We start from the raw sequence: 23619 nt of genomic DNA on the forward strand, positions 1-23619 counted from the left end.
GAAAATGGCGCCACGTGCTGCATGTAAAGGGACAGATCGCATGCTCCTACCAATTTTCGTGAAAATCACTCAAGCCGTTTCCGAATAAATCGGGTGTAACAGGCAGACAGACAGGCAGACGTACAGACATATCCGAGGGTATCTTCCCTGCACCGTGGAAGCGGCAGAAGCTGGTACTGCTGCCAGGGGTAAACCACCCGGGGAACCGTCCTCTTATAGACCCATATGTCTTCTAGACACTATGGGGAAAATGTTGGAGCGGGTTATTTATAATAGACTACTCACACTCGTCGAGAGCCAAGGGGGCCTTTCAGATAGGCAGTATGAGTTCCGCAAAGCTAGATCAACCATTGATGCCATCAAAATGGTTACTGGCTTGGCCGAAAATGCAATTCACGGAAGGGGTTTTACCAGCAAATATTGTGTGATGGTCACCCAGGATGTGAGGAATGCATTCAACTCCGCCAATTGGAACCTTATACGAAAGTCTCTGGCGACGATTGGTGTTTCTACCTACCTCGCCGCTATTATCGATAGCTACTTCCATGAGCGAACACTCTGGTATAATACCGATGATGGACTCAAGGAGTACGTTGTCTCCGCGGGTGTCCCACAGGGCTCTGTACTGGGCCCACTACTGTGGAACATCATGTATAATGATGTACTTAATCTTCCGGTTCCGGAGAAGGCCACGGTGCTGGGTTACTGGGGTGGGTTAATTAACTCCGCCCCGTGATGTAATACCTACAGGTGCTTCCATGGGTTTGGGGGGGGGCGAGTCGGAGGTGGTTTTAGTGGGTAAAAATCCCACACCCTGGCGTGCCCAGGCCAGAGCCTTTTGAAGATTTCCACCTCTTAAAAAAAAAAAAACAGACAGACAGACAGACCTCCAGGTGAATTATCCTCATTCCGACCCATATGCCTTTTGGACACTGTGGGGAAAATGTTAGAGCGGGTACTCTATAATAGATTACTCCCGGTTAGTGAGAGCCGAGGCAGATCGGCAGTATGGGGAATTATTGTTGTCGCAAAGCATCTCGGAGTTATACTCAAGCTAGGCAATTAGTGCTGTTATAAGTTGGCTAGAGAGTTCCAGTCCGACACTTGCGGAGGAAAAAACAGAAGCGGTCCTTATCACTACGCGCCGGAAGAGAAATTACGCCTGTGTAAGAATCGGGAATCATATAATCACTTCCAAGCCGGCCATCAAATACTTGGATGTAGTGATAGATAGGAAGCTCAGCTAAAGACAACACGTACAGTAAGTTTGCGATAAGTCATCCACTGCTAGTATGGACCTGGCGAGGATGATGCCGAACGTGGGAGGGCCACGGCATACCTCTAGGTTGCTTATAGCTAGGGTGGTGACTTCAATCATGCTCTATGCGACCCCAGTTTGGAGCGAGGCGTTGCGGATGTCAGTTAACACTAACAAACTGTCTGTAGTCTACAGGAGGACAGCCCTGAGAGTATGCTCTGCCTTCAGGACTGTCTCAGATAATGCAGCATTCGTCATCTCTGGAATGATGCCGATTGACATCTTGGCAGATGAGATGGCGAATATATGCAATGGGAAGCCAGAGGGAGAGATCGATAAATAGATGACAAGAGCAGTGGGAACGCTCGGGAAAGGGTCGGTGGACTTACAGGCACATTCCTGCATTCAGTGAGTGGTTAGAGAGACGACATTGTGAGATCAATTATAATCTCACCCAGTTTCTCACGGAGCACGGAGGATATCGCCAATAACTGCCAGGTTTAAATTGGAGACCTCACCCGATTGTCCAGATTTCGATGGAGTCCCAGAAGATCCAGAGCATATATTCTTTCACTGTCCGAGATTTGTGGGGAAAGGAGGAATCTGAAGAGACTCTAGGAGAGATGCTGATACCAGAAAATCTGGTGGCGAAAATGGTAGCACAACAAGAGAATTGGGATGCGGTCAACTATCTATTCCGTATAGAAGAAAGGTGATTAAACTAGAATGAATTGACTCCGCCCAGTGATGTAATACCTTATGGTGATTCCGCGGGATAGGGACGGAGTCGAGGGTGGTTTTAGTGAGTAAAAATCTCACACACTGGTGTGGCTTTTGAAGACTTCCACCTCCTCACAAAAAAAAGATAGACACACAGAAAGACGGACAGACAAACTTCAACTCGATTCTGATAAGGTTTTGTTTCACACCAAACCTTAAAAATCAACCGATATTAACTATGATGACGAAATCCGCGCTTAGTTATCTGTAGCGAACAGAGCTATTTTAGCTGCTCGGCTCGAAAAGCTTTATATCACCATAGGGCCAAAGGTCTTACAATACAAGACAATGCCTGTCCTCATGTATTCTTCGGAGTTTTGGGTCTTTAGCAACAAAAATTAGAAACTCTAAGGAGAGGTAGAGACTAAAATTCTGCGAAGAATTTTGAGTATCTACTGGAACATGGGTGCTCCCATTGCCCATAACGATGAGATTTCTGGTTGATACTGCGACCGTCTGGTTGTGGATAAAATCCAGCTCAACTGGCTGTGGTGGGCAGGTCACCTAACGCAAATCCAGCCCGAAAATCTATAGCGGCCATATCGATCATAAAAAAAGCACCCTCCTTCAGATGGAGCGATCACAGACAGTTTTCAGCGATATATTTTTGGAAGACATAATCTACTGAAAAAGCGTCGCGGCATTATATTAAATGAGCTAACATCTGTATACGCTATCCACTTGTTGTAGTTAAATAAAGCGGTGTCGAATATGGGGAGGGGGGGAATATGGGGATCTACAATCTAGAGATAAAAAGTTGTTGGATGAAAAAATGGAATGCTTGAAAGTACAATGTTAACACTTCTTAGGCGAAATAAATAATGACGACAATGCAACAAAGCGTTCGAAACTCCAACGCGTCGATGCTCTAGGTAAAAAACTCATGGTTTTCGATTCGCACATAAAAATGCAAAGTATTCCAAGGTACCTTTCCAAATTCCCACTTTCCACCGGGTACAGAAGCAGTGATATAGGCACTTAAAGTTTGTTACTCGCAAACTTAATTAGCACATACATATACATAGGTACACATGTCTGTCTCGAGTAATTCATACTGATAAAGAAATAACTAAAAACAACTAAAAGTGTAAACCTAAAATGCCCCCTTGGTTGTTCACATGAGTTTACTTCAAACGATGATGACGTCCTAGACTGCAACGAATTTACAAGAAATGCAAAAATTTGACCTTCTATAACTTTGTTAATAGTATTATAGTTGAATTTCATTTAAATTTCCCAAGGTTATGCCTTACCCTAATACCTTGTACTCCTAGGTTGACATTTCGGACTTTCGGGTAAATTTCTAAAATATAGTAATATCATCATCATCAACGGCGCACCAATCGTTACACGGTCTAGGCCTGCCTTAATAAGGAACTTCAGACATCCCCGTTTTGTGCCGAGGTCCACCAATTCGATATCTCTAAAAGCTGTCTGGTGTCCTGACCTACGTCATCGCTAATTCTCAGGCAAGTTCTACCTCGTCTTCTTTTTCAAACATAGATACTGCCCTTATAGACTATCCGCGCTGGAAAGAGGGCCAAAAATTCTAACCAATCGAGCCCTTTGATAGCCCACGTGACCATATTCTGTGAAAAAAGTGTACATCCCCCTTTTGCATGTATGGAGAGCCCCTCCTAAAATTCAAAACAAAATCACACCACCCGCGATATATAAAGGTATTGGCAGACCACACCTTCTCAGCAAATTTGTGAAAATTGATTCTGCCGCTTCCGAGTAAATCAGGTATGGCAGAAAGACAGACAGACAGGCGATAAAGACAATCCGCACTTATGGTGCACAACGTTTGGGATCTGCTCGCAATTCCAACATCGAAATCCTTCAAGGATTGCAATCTAAGATATAAACAGTGCTTACTTCGCCATCGTGGTAGATCAAAAGCTTCAATGTTCACGTGACTAGAAGATCTTACCCATAAAAGACGAAATTAATCAGCTGAAGCTGAAGAAAAGTATTGCTCCCAAAATGGACATTTTTTCAATAAGATACCGTCAGTTAAAATTCAATACAGTCTCCATCCGAAAGTATACACCCGGCACTGAAGAAGGGAATAAGTTGTTCCCGCAATATCGAAATGTCTACTAGCGACGGAGACGGCATTGGATGTTAATTCCTAAAAACTTTTTGCTAGAAACACCGCAAACAAGTGTTGATTATATTGTCAGTTCTGACATCCATATTGGCTTCAATAGCCTCAGGTGGACTACAGGGTTACCTGAAGGATCGCTAGCTTATATTTGATAGTAGTTATAGCATGCGTAGAAAAGAAATAACATTTCTAGGAACAAATGGGGAGGGGGAAACTACAGTAGTTAATGTTAAGGACACGGTTATGTCCTTTTGATAAGACGAAATGATATCTCTACGTGGATCGAATATTACGTCATAGTACTGGCTTCTCCTACCATTGTATGAGCGAAGGTAACACCTTTTCAAGGGTTCGCTCGCAATCTGATGGAGAGATTCTCAGGAAGCCACCAACAGGGTATGACAATTCCCTGGCTTAGTGTGTAAATTAACATAAAATTTGAGGGTTTTGATAAATTATTGCATGTAGATGGGAGGGTTTTTTATCGAACTAGTAAATCAAAGAGATTTAACCCATTTTCGAACAAATACTTTCCTCGAGGAGTGAAACCGATTTAATCATCTATATAGTATCCGGCGTCTGGCGGGAAGAGTAAGGGGTTCATTGAAGAAACATATAAAAACGCGCCGTGATGAGATTCGTAGATAATAGCTCTTAACTTATAATGTTCAGACAGCTGTTAATGCATTCTTTTAGGATTGAGAGGGAAAAATTGTAGATAAGAAAAGCTGCATACACATACACAGCCTACTGAATCTCCCTTTAAAGGTTATGTCGGGAAAATTTTGATACATGTGATAATAGATAAAATATAAAACCTCAAACTATTCTCAGATTGATAATTCTAGGCATTTTATTCACCAAATAAAACCTACCTGCCGTCAACTACCTTCAAATTGTCGCTTATAGCGATTGACGACTTCTTAAAAAGTCGATTCATGTAGACTATCAGTTTCAGCATCATACAAGAATGATTATCCCGCTCTGAGCATTTTACATTGAGCTTCTTCAGGAATGCTTCCTCCAGTTGGTTCCGAGTAACACTGTGCACCTAAAAAGATTATTCTTCAGTTTTTCATGGCACTAAAGTAACGAAAAGGTGTATTTTAGTAAATTCTGATATGAACTAATTGTCCAACATTGTGATTTGCGTGAAAACTTAGAGCCACTGAAATTTGACGTTGGGTGAGATCCAGCAGTCCAAAACTCCAACCGGGACATAAACTAAGGGAATAAATTCTCAATTATATCCGCAGACAACATGTGGTTCACTTCGTCCTGCGTAGAAGTTAGCACTTCACAAAATCGGTAAATCTAACAGAATAACTACATCTGATCGTGGCCACTGTTCCAAATTGCAATAATCACACACGCTTTCACTTTAAAAACAAATAAGGAAATGGAAGTGTAACGAGCTTACATTATTTGTATTTTCAATCGAATTCACAGCAGGATTAGCTTTTATCGCAGCGGGAAACGCCAGCAGAATGCAAATTAGTAAAACATTCATCCTGTGACGAAGACAAAGCACAGCCCAATTGGTCCGAATACGTTCCTGCGCAAGAGCTCATATGCAGGGTTCTGTAACTGCGAGCCGTCAACGAGATTTCACCAATCACATCACCCGTATTACAATAATTATGGATTAAAGCGTGCTCAGATTACTCAAGACACAAGAGCGTCAAATGCGAGGCGACCCAAGATGCTTGGTTTTATATCGTCTCCTAGCACGGAAAATCATGAAAACCCAGTTAGGTTGATAGTAAGTTGCATTAGTGCAACGACAAATGTGTAATGCACACATGCCGTACTGTTATCAGAGATAGCAGATGATATTTGGGTTAGGAGTTCGCGCTGCCTGAACCTGAACATGCATCGTGGAAAAACATGTTCTGCGGAGTATGAATTTTCCATGAACTTGGAAAAAACAAGTTATCGAGCGCGCAAATATACTCATGCGAAAAATGGTCCTGGTGAAAAGCAAGATCGGTTTTGTATTTATCTAGGAAAGTAGGAGAAAGAAGCAATTGCAAACCTGATTCACAGACCAAAAGCTGCGTGCACTAGCGATGTAGCACTCCCGCAACGCGTCCATAAATTTTCATAGGAGGCAGAATACGATGATAGTCTGCGTGGAAAAGGTTTCAAGTGCTCGACTGCACTTCCAGAGAATCGCGAAACTGTTGTTCACTCCGGTTCCCAGCGAGACGAAAGTTACGCGTTCTTGGTGCTTACGAGGTTCATCAAAGGGAAATGGAGAGAAGGTGAATGAATTAGCTTGAATATCACAATGATAGTGGTTTTATGCCTCACAGTATGCATCTGCGGCAAATATCTAAACACGATCTACTTATCTAATTAACATTTCAGTTAGGAAGTAACTCCATTGTGGTTGCCACTTCGACAAGATTTCACAACGAGGTTTATGTTTGACTTAATTAGGACTTGCACACAATTATCGATAATTATCCGCGCCTGGCAAACCGCTCAAGAAAATTAACGCATGTTGCACCATTTAAATTGTCAGATCCAGACCCCAAATCTTATGTACGAGTGTAAAACTTTTAATGCAAATCTAGAATAATTTAGAGTTTCCAAAATGTTATTTGTTATTTTACACAAAAGACACGATCCTTTTAAAATTCATTTGTTTTATTGCAATTTGAGCCGCGTGAAAAGAAATATAAAATGACAGAATTATTTAATTTGTAACGCAACCATAATTAACAAAACAAAATGAAAATTGCTTCATTTTGTGTTATCCATTCAAAACCTGGTGCCCGGCTGGCTTAGGTGGTTGCAGGTGGCAGAAGGATTTGTTATCGTAACTGGATGCCGGATACCAGTTGTCTTAGCTGTGAATGAGTACCTTAGTCAAATCAGGTTATAAGTCGAGCGCAGCGCTGACCACATTGCCTCCTACAGTGTTCTGTAGTGTACCGTTACGGTCTTGAAGGCGGTGCTTTAACACAATTCAAGCCCCTGATCCAATATGGATTGTTGCGCAAACGGTTATTATTTCCGAGTTGACCGGGAGATGACCGATGTTACCTAATACTAGCACGAATTGCCAAGCATATAGGCTCGGATGATCCTACCTACTGAAATTGGTGGTCGGTGGCAGGTCAATGGGAGAATTCGTCGAGAAATCCCCGGAACATCGAGCAAGTATACAGAATGGTGTACGTCTGTATGGTTTGAACAAGAGAAAGTCCCAGGACATCAAGGGAAGCCGTGAGGGATTTAGGTATAATACCTGTAGGTGACAATATTATGGGAACTACTACCACCCGCTCGAGACGTCAAATTTCTTTGATTTCCTGAGCCAGTGGCGCATAGCTATTCTTCTTCTCCACGTATTTCCGATCTATCAAGTACTGCTTGCGGCTCATATCGGTAGCAGAACATGTGCCCGGGATCAGCCCATACTTGTATGTATGATAAGTTTTTGATGGATAACCTTACATACAGCATTATACCTGGTGATGTATTGCACCGGTGCCATAACAGTGCAGCCAGAAATGATATGTTCTAACGTCTCTAACGCCGAACCACACATTCTGCACTGGTCGTTATCCACCCGTTCTTCCATTATGAGCTTTTTATAAGCTTGGGTGGTGACCATGCCATGGCACACATGAATCCCTCCGCCTCAGCAAAGAACTCCCCAGCACACAACCATCTATTCGACAAATGCAAATCGACAATTGGCTGCCAAAGAGAATTCACTTGTTTACCGTGCCTCGCCTTCGACTTCCATTCATCGATATGCTTTTCGTCCGACTTTACACCACTCAGAGGATTGAAAGACCGGTCCTTCAAGTGGAATCAGTCCAAAGTCTGCCTTGCAGACAACCCTTCGCATGCGGTTGTCTGCAAGGACTCGCCTCTTCTTTGTTGTAAAAATAAGCGTGCAGTGAGTCGACTTGGCAATGATGTTGAGCCGCCACGTCAACCACGCCCCTATCTCCGATGTCACGGGTTGGATGATGCATTCGGAATTTGGAGATAGTTGACCGTATCCGCCGCTGAATGTTTTCCAGATTGGTCTTCGTCTACAGCAATATTCCGAATCCATAAGTCAAAGAAGGGATAGCGAATACATTCAATGCGCTTATTTCATTCTTCCCTGAAGGATGTGATTTCAGTATCAGCTTTACACGTCGCAGGAATTCGAACAGCAGAGCATCCTTCAGACCACCAACTCGACCATGGGTTCCTTGCAGAAGTCCTAGGTACTTGTAGAAGTCTATCTCGGTCTTAGCTTGCATTTCAAGGTCACCAAAGCTACGTGCGGCATGCGGCTCGTGATATCCTTTGCGGATGGCTGCTCCATCCAAATATCACGGCTGTAAGCGTCTACTATTCGCAACAGACTTCTAAGATGGTCGTCAGTACCAACATACAGCTTGATGTCATCGACGTACATCAAGTGTGTCAGTTCGTACTTAGCACCTAGGCCATATTTAATTGCAAAACCATGCCATCACTCAGTAGCCACGAAAGGAGGTTCGGTGCCACGCAAAACCAAAAGGGACTCAACGAATCCCCTTGGAAGATGCCTCTCCGTATACGGATGGGCCTTGAGGTGTTAGCACCCTCAGATGTATGCCCTGATAAAGTGGTATGGCACCCTTTCATCACTGTCGCCAAAAACTTTATTAGTTTCGGATCAATGGAATGCAGATGAAGGACACCGATTAGCCAGGTATGTGGACGCTATCAAAAGCCTTGGCATAATCGGTATAGCAACTAAAGAAGTTTCTTTGACCTCTAGTTGCTCGTCCTACAATTACCGAGTGGATAATTAGTTGGTCTTTGCAACCCCTTCACCCAATTCGCAGCCTTTCTGCTCCTCGGACAGAATGTTGTTGGTCGTGATGTGCGCATTGACCCTCCCACCAATAATGGACGTTATGAATTTGTAGAGGGTTGGTAAGCAAGTAATCGGTCTTGTGTCTGCGGGGTTCTACACTGTGTTCTTCATAAGGGAAAGGTAGGTAATTCTCGCAGTGAGGAGGGGTGCAAATTCCTGCGGCCAACTCATAACCTGATTTATGCTGTGTGCCAATCGACTGTGTACGCTGGTAAATTTCTTATACCAGATATTTTGCACCGCATCCAAACCAGGGCCGCTCCAGTTCTTCGAGCTGTTTATGGCTCTTTGAACTTCCTCTTCGGTAATATCCGCAGGTTCATGCAAGGCGTATTGGCATGGCGGGTGTCTTGGGCGTGGATCCACTCAACATGCTGTTTAAAACTGTATACCTTCAAAAATACGTTTAATTTCTTTTTATTTAAAAATATCAAAAAAGTAGCAAGGATATTTTATAATCTTTTGAGCGCAGTAGAAACTTAACGTAAGCGGTACCCACTAGCGTTTCTAGGAGAGCCATCCGAAGAGAAAAAAGCCGAACAGATTGTTGAAGTAGACACTTGTAATAGCCGATTTTGAAAATATCGATTTATCACAAAATGGCAGACGTTTGAAAACCAATAGTAATTTTTTTAGTCAAAAATTAATAACTTTGCCTATAAAACAAGAACTAAGTAACGGAATATGACAATCCTATGAACAACCATAAAAAACCTCAAGGCAATGGGTTCGTTGGTTTATGAGAAATTTTGGGTACCGATTAGAAAAACGTGGTTTTGAGAAAAACTTGGGGACGGATAAAGTCCTCGTAAAACACATTTCACTTTCTCAGCAGTAACTGGCTCATTTATCCAAATATACCTTGCCGTTTATCTAAAGACTTAGAATTTCATGAAACTGAGAGAAAAAAAATAAATTTCGGTCGACCATCTCTGGGTTTACACTAGGCGACATAATTCATCGTACTATACTATTATCGATTATTTTTCATTTCATTTTTTCATTTTGATTATCTATTATTTATGCCTCTTTTTTATAGGTCCAAATGACGTTCGAATAACTTCGCTAAAACCATAAGAATAGAAACCAAGGCTTTACATGTATTTCTTCAAGAAACCTAAGGTTTGTGGACTGGGTATAACAGATTAATGGTGAGTTAAGATTTTATGGTTGAAAATCGCATTATACTTTTTAAATGCGTTTTTCTCGAAACTATATGTTGCAAATCTGCTGCTACCATAAGCCAAAATTTATCCAACGAAATTCTTTGAAATTTTCACAACTTATTCAGAACATATTTCTACGCTCCGCAAACTTTTATACATTGAAAAAGCCTTGGCAAACACCAAAATTCAAAAAAATAAGTTTAAAACGGCGCAAAACTTCTGCTTTCAATATTTTTTAATAATCCTAGTTTGCGGGGTGTAGTTAAGTCTCCACGTTAAAATGCCGATTACATTTTTTCTTTAAAATGACCACAGCGCAGAAAAACACCTTTTTTGGAAATGGGTGCATAAATTGCTCTGTATTTCAATAATGAATTGTGCTATCGTGCTGAAAAAATTACTACGCATGCTCAAGATGTTAGTAAATACATAGTGAATTCGTATTTGTATCTTTATACAGTTCTTCAAAAAAAAATTCTAAAAACACGAAAACAAACGGTTACGATGGTCCCACTAAAGTTTGACGGAAAAAAGATACTGCATTAGAGATAAAGATACCCTGTCTTCACGCAAGCATTTGCGGGCGACCTAGCCGTAATAATTACCGGCAAGTTTACGGACACAGTATGTGACCGCTTGAATGCAACTCTGTATGTAATCCATAGCTGGTGCCTCCGCAATGGACTCACGGCGAACACTAGGAAGACTGAACTATCATAGTTATATTCACTAGGAACGTCAGCTGGGGCAGCTATACGCTACCCACCTTAGCAGGGGCGGAAATCCAGCTGGCAAAAACAGTCAAATACTTATGGAGCACCGTGAAACACGATGGATATAATGTGCTTGTTTGGGGGGTTTGAGTTGGTCAGGGGTCGATAAACTAGTACTCATTGACGGTAAAATGGACCAGCATGTATACCTAAACGTTTTGAACAAAAATGAGTCCAAATTATATTTTACAACAGGACAACGACCCCAAACATACAGCTCGTATTATATATGAGTGGCTACTGTATAATGTCCCAAAGCGGTTGCAGTCACTACTGCAGAGTCCAGACGTCAATCCAATTGAGCATTTGTGGGATTACCTGGAAAATCAGTTACCCACAAGTGTTCTCTAAAGAAGGCTCTACAAGATGAATGGAGTAGTATACCTCAAAGTATTATGCAGAAATTTCTGTCATTTATGCCATCACGAATGCAGGACCTGGAAGCCAAGGGGGGCCCAATCAATATCAATATCAATATTTAACCCATAGACAAATGTCTCAAAATAACAATAGTAGTACAATCGCTTTTGTCGCTTATACTTATTAATTTTTGCAAAAACTTCTTATTACTTTATTAATTTTTGCAAAAACTGTAAAGAAGTGAAAATGAATATAATGTTTATCTGAGTTATATATTTGTTATGTTTCTGTTTTTGTATGGTTCATTCTGAATTAATTAAAATAAACACGGTTTATAACGTTTTAAAATGTCGTACGATGAATTACCTCGCCTAGTGTATATCTCCTCTTAAGATAATTGCACCTTAGGTCCTGAGATAAAATTGGGTGAAATCATCAATTTTATTCTATGAACGAAGTGGCATCGACCCTGGTATCATGGTTAAAGACTTTTGTTTGAGGATAGGACTCGCGTCTTGAGTCGCCATTTACTTAATGGCACAATGTACTACTTTGAAGATGAAACTTACCACTACATTTTCAATACATAAACCACTCGTTTTTGGCAAGTATCCTTGCGGCGTTCGCAGGCTTTTACAAATCTGAAAACATTCCCCAGAAGCAGAGATTCTGCTAACTTTTCATTGAAGGAAACCTCACCCAGGTATCTTTTTCTGAAATCTGGGGAGGCCGGGCAGCTGCATATGATGCTCAGGGACGTTTCCTCCTAATACTAACATTGGCTGCATGTAGCCGAAACTACTGCTCCAATTTATTCCATATGGTATTTTAGGGAGCAATGTCCCGTTAAAAGCCCTATAAGGGTTTTCAAGTCCCACTTCTTAAGGGACAACAAAAATGCTGCTCTAGCGGTCCCGGGTTTTTTCACAAGGATTTTTGCCTGCCTGCAAGAGAACAAAATTCTCACTCAACTGCGAGAGTCGTTTCAATTTCACTGTTGAAAGTTGACTTGACTGTGGATGGCCTAGTGTCAAGAGCGGGTTCAAGCTCCACCACTGTGGATCCAAATCCTTGACTCGCCAGTTTGTCACCGTCCTCATTACTAGAGTTGTTTGAATAAACTAGCACCGACGTAAGGAATGTTTTGTTTAGTCGGTCAAGTGTCAGCAACTACTGTTGACAACTCCACACCAACTGGCTTAATATGCTGTTTAGCGCCGATAATCTTGCCCGACTGTCGGAACATATGCGAACGGTGCGACCCTTCCATTTTTGTCGCAAAGATTCTTCTGTTGCCAAAGAAATGGCGTATATCTCTGCCTAAAATATGGTTGCACTTTTTCCGAGGGGTGGGACTAGGCATGTTTGTCAAAGAATTCCCCAATGGACGGACGATCACAATATGATTGGCCGCTTTTCCACGCGCCACTGGTTTGATACCAGTGGCGTGGGCTGCTATACATCTCAGCTTCAAATGAATAGGGAATAAATTTAGAATAGCTTCGAGTGCCGGGGTCGGCGTAGTACTCATTCCTCCAATAATACTTATGCCACCGAATTTTTGTGCCAAATCTGGCTGATGTTAGCAAAATTCAGTCTCGGCGGGTTTTAATGTTGATGTATGATCCAATGAGTTCGTTGTGGTGAACGTCGCCAAGTGTTACCTATCGCAGTCCTAAAATAATCTACAACTTTGAAGTTAGACCCAGCCAGATTGGGAAAGTTACAGAACTGGTACCAGAGCCATGGATTCGATTTAATCTGTGAAGGGGCTAGAATCACATATCACAGTAGCAGCGACACCAGATTCAATGAGGGCAGAAAAAAAGATACATATAAATTGATTATCTTAAAAAATAATAAAAAGTTAGAACTGGAGCTGATGGACTTTGAATGCTCCCCAGAGGCAGATTTAATGCTTAACTTGAGGAAAATTTCCGTCGTAAGGTAGACGACTTCTTTGGAGAATAGGCTCTTTTTCGATGAGCCAATTTTTTACCCATAATCTTAAAATATCAGATTAACGGTAGTGTATACAGAATCAAGTGATCAAGAACTCTTTATATATTGTCATGAGAACGTTCAATATGTTGTTGGGGAGAAGTAAATGCAATCCTAGAGGAAAGACGCTATGTGATTTTATCACTTTATGTCCGCGAAAGTAGGGTGCGCTCATGCCAAACGCATGCATGCTTTTACAAGTTTTTTTAAGGTTTTGTGTTAAAATCGATTCAATGTCTGAATATCCGTCTCTCTGTCTGTCTGTCACACCCGATTTAATCGGAAATATCTAAACGGTGAGGAGAAAATATGGTCTGTTTGTCCCTACATACAGCCGATTTTCTATTGAGTTTGAAAGGGAGCTCCCAATACATGCAAAAGGGGAGTGTGGGGCGATAATATAGGACACCATTTTGAAAAGTTTGAACTCGATCTAGCTATTATTAACAAAGTTACAGAAGGTCAAAGTTTCGCATTTCAGGTAAATCTTTTCCATCCTTAGACGTGTATGACGTGATCATCATATAAAGTGAACTTATATGAACGGCGGGGCACATGGGGTGTTTTAGTTTTCCTTTCTGTGACTTTTTTTAGTTATTTATTAATAAAGTTTCCGGGTAGTAACCAATATAACAGATATGTGTGTACCTAATTACTGGCGGTTTTTAATTTCTGTACATAATATATATATGTATGTTTTTGTGCGCCGAGAAAAGTAGAAATACGTGAAGATGCGTTAGATCAATTTTGATGTTTGTTTATTTAAGATGAGCACAGTATGTATGTTGTTATTATATACTATATGTACATATGTGTATCTTGGATTTTAACAAAATACAATGGAAGGTTTTGTATCCTTAGCTATGTACATAAGGTGAACGCTTCTGGGCAACGGTAGCTATTGTCTTCAGAATGCTCGCTCTCTCCAAATTGAGCGCCAATTCCAGCTATATAAGCTAGGCATTCTGTGCGAAAATAATTTAGTGAGGTTCTAGAGGGTACTTCTACCCCTCTTGCTTGACTAATGGCAATGCGTTTTTGTTATATGGAAAGCCTAGTGGCAACAGACGCAAATTCGGTGCCGGCTTCTTCCTGAATGCTTCCGCAAAGATATCTTGACCTGGCAGACTTCTAATGGCGAGATTGCGTCCAGGTTAAGGAGTAACAAAACTGTACAATACTATGCATCAACGGAGGCTTCCGATATAGTGAAGAAGGATGCTTTCTAAGTCCAATTATAAGAAGTTCAGGAGAGACTGAGAGATTTGATTCTTAAGGTGGGATTTGATAACACCTTGTTCAGATATGCTATGGGAAACTCGGTCTTCGCAACCGTAACACCTTATTATTGGTGGCACATTGTTGGAGCACAGAGCCTTACATAAAGTCAAACGTCAACGGTCGACTTCTTGTCTACGATAACGAGCAAGTGAAGAGGTGGAAAGAACACTTCACTACGGTTCTTATCCGTATCACATGCAGTGAGGTTTGTCCTCTTGTGGATGAAATGGCTAATCGCCACAACATGTTGATGCGGACTGCTCCAAGAAGAAGATCATAATTTCGGCTATCAATGCATCCAAACGGAGTAAAACCGGTGGCCTTGACGGTGACCTCACGAAGTGATTTATTCCTGCACATGCAGTTACTCAAGATCAGCTGCTTTCACTCATACATAAACCTTGGGCATCCGAGACCTTTCCTAGAGAGTGGAAGAGGGGGGTCATCGCTAAGATTCCAAAGACGGGCATGTGTTTGGAGTATGATAATTGGAGGGGTATCTGCATGTACGTGTTGCAAAGATAATATGATATTATAGCTAAAATAATCCAGAGAGCCGGTTGGTTCCGTTCCAGATCCTCCTACTTTGACAACATCAACACCCTTCGAATCATCTTAAAACAATGCGTAGTGTTTAGAAACTTGCTCAACCTGCTCCTCATCGATTTCGAAAGAGCTTTCAATAACGTTACCAGGGAGGGTACATATCTGTCGCGCTGTATTACCAGAGTGACATATCATGGTGTGAAATTTCAGCTCCACCAGGGTAAAACCTCAGAGAAGGTCCAAAAGGGAGTCCGCCGCATTTCTTGGTGCTGTTTTGTGCGGAGGAGGAGTTCAAGAGACATATGAGATTTTTTCTCAGACACCTCGACTACGCAGTCTGGTAAAAGAGCAAACAGATGTTACAGAGTCGTCGCACTCTCTCTATATGGATTAATGGCTACAGCATCGAAGGCGTCGATTAATTGATACATCTAGAAACCATGGTTTCTGTCAAGAGTAGCCCCTAACTGGATATTGCGCGACGCATTAATAACCCTGGATTCAATTTCGCTGCATTGCCTAAAATCTGAAAATGCAATTATTGCAACACCAACATCAAATTGAGATGGTTCTGTGCTAATGTTCTTTCTATATTGTTATATGGGACTAGCACATGGAAAGTGTACCTTACTGTTACTGAAATGCTTCATACCTTCCTTAATACCTGTTTGCGTCGTATGATCAGAATACGTTGGCCTGATCTATCCCAAACGAAGAACTTGGTCGGCGCACAGGCCTGGCAATTGCACGCACTGTGATCGGAAGGCGTTGGGGAGCTGGGCGCATTTCAGATAACGGCAAACGGGTTAAAAAATGAATCTACCCAAGGTACTGGTTACTGTAGTGTAGAGGGAATGACATTTCGGATACCTCAGTATAAGAGGGTGCAATTCCGCCTTTGCCGGGATCGAATTCGGCAATTGAAGTTTCAGTCGCCTTGACTAATGCCACTTTCAAAATAAGATTCTCATAATTGCAATTAGGAGAGTCTTAAGGCTGCCAGAAACCCTAAAATTTTTCCTCTCAGGACAAAATGGAGGTACTGCGAGGTTTACCAGATTTTTGGTGTTGGTATATTCTAGCTGCAGGGAGTAGCATCACATCCTCTACTGGAAATTCTGTGGTAAATAAATGACTGAGTCGAGTACAATGGACCACTACGGTCTGAGTAGTTAGAGGCTTTGCCCCTTCCCCATCTCATACACACGCAATCACATTTATGCGTAAATAAGTTGGTTATTTGCATTTCTAATACGACAATTTCACACAACTTCATGCAGATCTCTCGCCATCCCAAGTGCTCAGTTTATCGTAAAAATCTCTGCAATGCTATCCCTTTGTTTGCTTCCCGGTTGACATTCTTGGCCAACGTTTTATTATCGAGAAACTTTATGTAGGGGCGTTTTTATTCACAGACCTTTCTTTTAACATCGTCATTAGGAATGACGGAATCATCATCAGGACACGATGGCTTGTTGACCCCGAGGGTTGCAGCGGCCGCTTAATGGGTCCTATCTTTAACTTGGTTCCATATTTCTTCACATTTGTGATGCATGGTAACCGCGTAAGTAAGATCGTTCCTTTGTCTTCTCACGAAATCGCTACAATATAATACGAGTGGGGCCTGTGCGTTCCTTACGCTGTGTTAGCGATGTTTTGGTTTGCAAGCAGCAGTCAACGACCAAAGTAAAGGTGCAATGGTCTCATGGGAAACCATTTTACAGTCAATGGCGATGGTAAAGTGTCTGGGTTTTATAGGAATATAGTGGATTGGAATTTTACTATTCCTGCTATCTAATGTAGGGACATGAAACAATTCTAAATGAACCATGTATTCACAACTACAAGGTCATGGTTGCCTGCAAAATCGACTATATGCCCGCCCCCTCATTGCGTGCTCCAAAAGTTTTTGCCTCATTGCACTCGTTGCCGTATGCCTTTTCAACCACATGACTATTAGAGTCACTTTCAGAGATAATATAGCCACGAGCAAGCACATTACAGGTCTTTGCATCGCGAAGTTGCCAGACGGCAGTTTTCTCGCCAATAGGTCGACCTCCCTAGTGCGATAAACTGATATAATAGGGAGCTTCAACAGCCCATTACCTAGTCGTTACACTTATTTAATGGCATCACCGAAACCCTCTGAGACGGAAGTTTATAGCCATTTTTATTGGGTTCGCGTTCTATGTTGCAGTTTTTGGCACCAGAACATTGGCTTATTTTTAGAGCACAGATATCAAGGCGTTTTTCTGAAGGTCTTTCCCGAGTTTCTCGGTCTTTGCTGTGAGGGTGCCAATATTTGGCGTTCATACACGTATTTGTTTTGCTTCGACTAATTTACCTAGGTCCTGACTGTCCATGCGTTAAGAACCCTTGCCCATTTCTCGACAAGACCGGGGCCCGTCCTACCGCGTCAACTAGGGTGAACGCCCTAGCTTTTTCCTTTTTAGCCTCAGCATGACCATTTTGTTTTTAACGACATTGGGTGGATTTCAAGAGAGAGATAGTGGAATAACTCCAAATATATTTTATTTGTATCTTTCCCTAATCTCAGTATTCTATATTTATTTTACTTATGGTGGTACAAAGCACGTTGCCTCAATCCCTCCTCCTTTATTTGTGCTTGGGAACAGCATGCTTTGTTAGTAACATGGTGGAGTTAGAAGAAACAGCAACATCAAATAGCATTGGTCGACCGAAGAAAATAAAGACAGAAGGGTACAACTTTGAAACCGATGACAATTTCTATCTAAGATCGAGAGTTACAGGCAATAACACCAATGGAAGCGATATCTGCAGAAATTAACATTAACATACAGATCTCTTCCAGTTGCCAGTAACTATTCCTCTTGGAAAGTTTCACCATAGGGCCAAAGCTCTTACTGTACAAGACGATAATCTTGCCTTAGTAAAACAACTGCGAATTCATAGCAGGGTTTGAGATAAAAATCTTCCGAAGACTTTTGGCCTCCTACCCCGCGTATCCTATATAATAACGAAATTTTCCAGTAGATTGTGGCGGTCGCGACACGTAATCTGAATGGGTGAGGATGATCCAACCCGGAAAATCTATATGGGCAACACTTGTAATAGAAAAAGAAAACGTGGCAAACCCTGTCTGAGATAGAGAGATGACATAGGCCAAGATGTTAAACAATCTCTGGGGATATCGAATTGGTAGACCTCGGCTCAAGAGTGGAATAAGGCTAAGTGCTAGACGGAATACCGGTCGAAATTGCAATTTGTTGCGCTGTTGATGATAAAGATGAATGAAAATTTGAAATATATGTGTTTAGCAGCCTTGTTATTAGGGATGCGCGAAACGTCATCTTAGTGGGTATTATGATATCATATCGCTTTTTGAAAACAGTGATATTACCGTGTACAATGAAACATCACACACTTCACCTTTCATTACAAAAAAAAACGAAAAGCAGACATTACCTTTTATTGTTTATCGCTAAGGTAATATGCACTTTCTATTACTTTACTCTGCATAGTGTACAAATTGTAGAACAGCCATTAACTATGAATACCGCAAGTGTGAGTTTTTAGTTGTTACCAAGTGCAGGATGAGCAATCACTTGTTGTTTATTATGGCTTAATCAAGCATATGCTTATAGTATATATAAGACAGGTATATGAACCCGTATAATATACATCGATTTATTATGCAATATGAATAATGAGTACCTCGTACCGGTACCGGTTAGAATTATTTAATTAACTATTAACTTCTTCTGTAAAACTGATCAGTTGATTTCCCTTCATACTTTAGCACGCTTAGAACTGTCAATCTAATCTGTTAAAATTGTATATCGTGAAGATTGGCGTATCGAAAAATCAAATGACATTTCATGAATATAATGTATTATAAATACTACATATATTAACTTGACTTTTGGCTGTTGTAGTTGCAGTAAGTAAGTCCTTTAAAAACGGCTTATTATTTAAGCTTCGGGTTGAAATTGATAATTGCAGCTAATGAAGACTAATTTCAACAATGTCCTTGGAAGTGAGTGACGTTCTCCCCTCATTTAGAATGATTCCCGCTTTGGAAAATATTCTCTAACAGGTCAATGATGTTGGTATTATATCAAGCTGCTTGAGCATATATGCATGTGAATGAGGATATACTACTGCTTTCCACTCATGCCACCAAATCAGAGGATCCTCATGCCTTTTGAAAATAGGCTCCTGCAAGCATTTATCCATCTTCACTATACCTGCCACAACCAGATTTTTCAGCACCAAACGCGCAGCATCGGCATCAAATTCTGACCAAATGGATTCCGATTGTGATGGGGTGGACATGGATGTTGACAGTTGCGGCACGGTGGGACTTACTTGTGGGGTAAATATTATTTTGCCAATTTCTTCTCTTAAAGCCAAACAAGCTCTCTTGAAGCTCTAAGGGTTACTAAATCGCCTCTTTTTAAAACCATGAGTCTAAAATTATTGCTTCAGCCAGGAAAGCATTATTTTCAATGTCCCCGAAACGCACAATAAAATGTTCTCTTAAGCTGAGTTTTAAGTCGTTTATAGACTTAACGCAATTTGTTCTAGCAATGGATTTTTGTATGTGTTTCTCCATAATTCCGCAATATATTATGACTTTAAATGCGGATACATAATTTTCCCCGCTAATTTCTTCCGTTCCTTTATAAAATACTTGATACATATACATACATACATACAGCCTTTTCAATAATAATTGTTGGAATGACGTAAACCGAGTTGCAATGTGCTTCAGTTTTATTTGCTGTAGATTCATTTTTGTCTGCATTTCCTTCAACTTTTTGACGCGTGAACGATCCTATGCAAGTGTCCTTCTATGCTTTTAACTTTGGCAATTGTTGAAGGAATTTTAGCCATACTGGTCTGAACTACGAAATTCAAGGTAGGTGCAAGACAGCTCATAGAGCACCACCCTACTAAACGAACGGCTTCTAGCATATTAGCTGCGTTATCGCTAACTATCGCAAAAACTGTTATTTTAAAAATTCCGACAAGTTCAAACTTGTGTGCTTTTCATAGAATTCAATACATTATAATATCACCATCGTTATTTATGGATGTCCATACATCCGTTGTATTACCACAACTGAAGTTTTGGAAATTTGTTCTCTGACAAGTTCTAGTATCCTATTATAGACCTTAGTTAGAAGACTTTCCCAGAAGCGTTTTTCTAGTGGTTAACTGGTACCCGGTACATAACATTTCAAAGAATTTTCTAAATTCTTTCTCCTTTTCGTGCTTGCCAAGTACTCCTGAAGGCTTTTCTAGTTCATCTACTGTGAGTCGCGCAGGTTGCCTTTCTACGTTGATACTAATCGTAGGATGCTTACCCTTCATATGCTTTTGTAAACAGCAGTTATTTGTGAACAACATGCACATTTCACGCTTCGGCTTCTACCTCTGAGAAGCGATTCCATAAAGGACTCAATTTTATTTTTGAGGACATTTTTAAATTAGGACAAAATATAGAAATGTATACATTTACTCAAAAGTTGATACCTCAATTGTACGTACACTATTGTCTCTCTGCTTGGCGGAAATTGGAAAGCTACAGTACATTCACTATTAAGCTCTTAAATAAAAAGTATTTTTATATTCATGCAGTATATTAAACAACAAACAACATGTATTATATGTTGAACCACAAAACCATCCGGTATGTTAAAAAAATAGAATGAAATCACCCACGAAATAATCATGTTTTATTATTGAACAAATTCGAAAGTCAACCACTATATTCGACAAATAAAGGGAGAATAGTGAAACTAAAGTAAGAATTTTTTTGATGCAATAAAAACCCTGTTTTTGTTACCATTTCTACCATTACATGCCATATTACGCAAATGCCAATAGAGAGAGACAGAGAGTAGGCATGTGCACCATAAACAAGGATTGCAACTTAGATTAGAAACTTCAAGTGCAATAGATAAGACCCTCACAACTTTTGAGCAGGACTTAACATAAAAGACAAGAACTGTATTCATCTCGGCTGCCATGTTTCACCTTACATTTGGGCCAGAACCAACAACATACGCTCATCAATCAGCAGCGCAACCATAACATTACGAGCAAATTTTACTTAAAGCAAAGAATCTGCATCCACTTATTCACTTGCACCCGAAATAATTTTTCTAGTCGAAAGCGACCCAAAAACCAGCCGAAAGCTAGCACAAAGCCAAACCAAAGTCAGCCCAAAGCACCAAAAAAATAAGTCAGCATAACAAAAATAGCTTAACAAGCGGTGCTCGGAGTCGCCATCAGCCACTTTACAACTGCCGCCGCCACTTGTGCTACAAAGAGCGGTGATGCTTTCTCATTTGGCATTACATTGCCAAGCAGTACTTTTCATCATCATCATCAACGGCGCAACAACCGGTATCCGGTCTAAGCTTGCCTTAATTAGGAACTCCATACATCCCGGTTTTATGCCGAGGTCCACCAATTCGATATCCCTAAAAGCTGTCTGGCGTCCTCACCTCCGCCATCGCCCCATCTTAGGCAAGGTCTGCCTCGTCTTCTTTTTCTACCATAGATATTGCCCTTATAGACTTTCCGGGTGGGATCATCCTCCTCCATACGGATTAAGTGACCCGCCCACCGTAACCTATTGAGCCGGATTTCATCCACAACTGGACGGTCATGGTATCGCTCATAGATTTCGTCATTGTGTAGGCTATGGAATCGTCCATCCTCACGTAGGGGCCAAAAATTCTTCTGAGGATTCTTCTCTCGAACGGGGCCAAGAGTTCGCAATTTTTCTTGCTAAAAACCGAAGGACTGGTGAGATCACAGTCTTGTATAGTACGAGCTTTGACCTTATGGTGAGACGTTTCGAGCGGGACAGCCTTTCTAAGCTGAAATAGGCTCTGTTGGCTGACAACAATCGTGCGCGGATTTCATCATCGTAGCTGTTATCGGTTGTGATTTTCGACCCTACATAGGAGAAATTATCAACGGTCTTAAAGTTGTATTCTCCTATCCTAATTCTTCCTGTTTGACCAGTGCGGTTTGATGTTGTTGGTTGATTCGTCTTCGGTGCTGATGTTGCCACCATATACGTGTGTCTTGCCTTCATTGATGTGCAGCCCAAGATCTCGCGCCGCCTGCTCGATCTGGATGAAGGCAGTTTGTACGTCTCGGGTGGTTCTTACCATGATGTCGACATCGTCAGCATAGGCCAGTAGTTGGTTGGACTTAAAGAGGATCGTACCTCTTGCATTTACCTTAGCATCACGGATCACTTTCTCGAGGCCAGGTTAAAGAGGACGCATGATAATATCTTATAGATCTTATATCTTATAGATGGTACTCAGCAACGTGATACCTCTATAATTGCTGTACTGTGTGATATCACCCTTTTTATGTATGAGACAGATAATGCCTCGTTGCCAATCGTCAGGCATTGATTCGCTGTCCCATATCTTGAGTGCAAGTTGACGAACCACTTGTTGTAACTGGTCGCCTCCATATTTAACCAATTCGGTTGTAATTCTATCGGCTGCTGGCGACTTATGATTTTTAAGCCGATGAATTGCACGGACTCGTTCTTCTATACTTGGTGGTGGCAGTGTTTGTCTGTCGTCTTCAGTTGGCGGGACCACCAACTCGCCGATGTTCTGGTTGTTCAGTAGCTTATCAAAGTACTCAACCCATCGCTCCGATATGCCCATTCGGTCGGAAATCAGATTTCCCTCTTTGTCTCGGCAGGATGAGCATCGAGGTGTGTAATGCTTCATCCTGCTGACTTGTTGGTAAAACTTCCGCGCCTGGTGCGGTTGCTCGCTGTACTTTTCTAGTTCACAGACCTATTGGTTCTCGCAAGGTTCGTTTTTGCGTCTGTGAAGTCGCCTCTCCGCTCGACGGAGTTCGTGATAAGTCTCTGCGCGTGCCCGCGTTCTTTGAGAATGCAAGATTACTCGGTATGCAGCATTCTTGCGTTCCGTTGCTAGCTAACATTTATCGTCAAACCAGCCGTTCCGACTCCTTTTGCGGCTGGGGCCAAGTATGTTTGTGGCCGTATCCATGATAACGTTCTTCAGGTGATTGTGAAGATCATTTATTGATGCTTCATTTCCAGGTCCTCTGTTGACTGCGTTTATTGCGGCATAAGAGGGAAATGCTCTTATAGGTGTCGCGGAGGACTGTGTTGTGGATGGCTTCAGTATTCACTCTCACCTGATTGTCAGAGGGGACTGTAGGTGGTATTATTATTCGAGCCTGGAGCACCATGCCAACGAGATAGTTATCCGAGTCTATATTGGCGCCCCTATATGTTCTGACATTCATCAAGGCTGAGAGGTGGCGGCGTTCGATCAACCCGTTGTCAATTTGGTTGAAAGTGGTCGCGTCTGGAGAGGCCCACGTATGTTTGTGGACCGCTTTCCGCGCAAACCAGGTACTTCCAATAACCACTTCGTGTGACCCTGCTAATTGAATAGTCCGCAGTC

At 41.5% G+C, this 23619-nt stretch overlaps 1 protein-coding gene across 1 annotated transcript in view; it reads right to left on the reverse strand.

Annotated features, from left to right (window-relative positions):
* The window catches only part of LOC119653143, a 20084-nt gene extending 14242 nt beyond the window's left edge, over positions 1-5842 (reverse strand). Inside the window, exons 1-2 of the mRNA XM_038057677.1 lie at positions 5569-5842; positions 5024-5199 (exon numbers count right to left, since the gene is read on the reverse strand). Coding sequence (XP_037913605.1) covers positions 5024-5199; positions 5569-5658 — 266 coding nt within the window. The 5' untranslated portion in view covers positions 5659-5842. The remainder of the gene's footprint in view (positions 1-5023; positions 5200-5568) is intronic.
* Positions 5843-23619: the final 17777 nt, after the last annotated feature.

Source organism: Hermetia illucens, chromosome 3 (assembly GCF_905115235.1).
Source record: "Hermetia illucens chromosome 3, iHerIll2.2.curated.20191125, whole genome shotgun sequence".
Taxonomy (NCBI): Eukaryota; Metazoa; Arthropoda; class Insecta; order Diptera; family Stratiomyidae; genus Hermetia; species Hermetia illucens.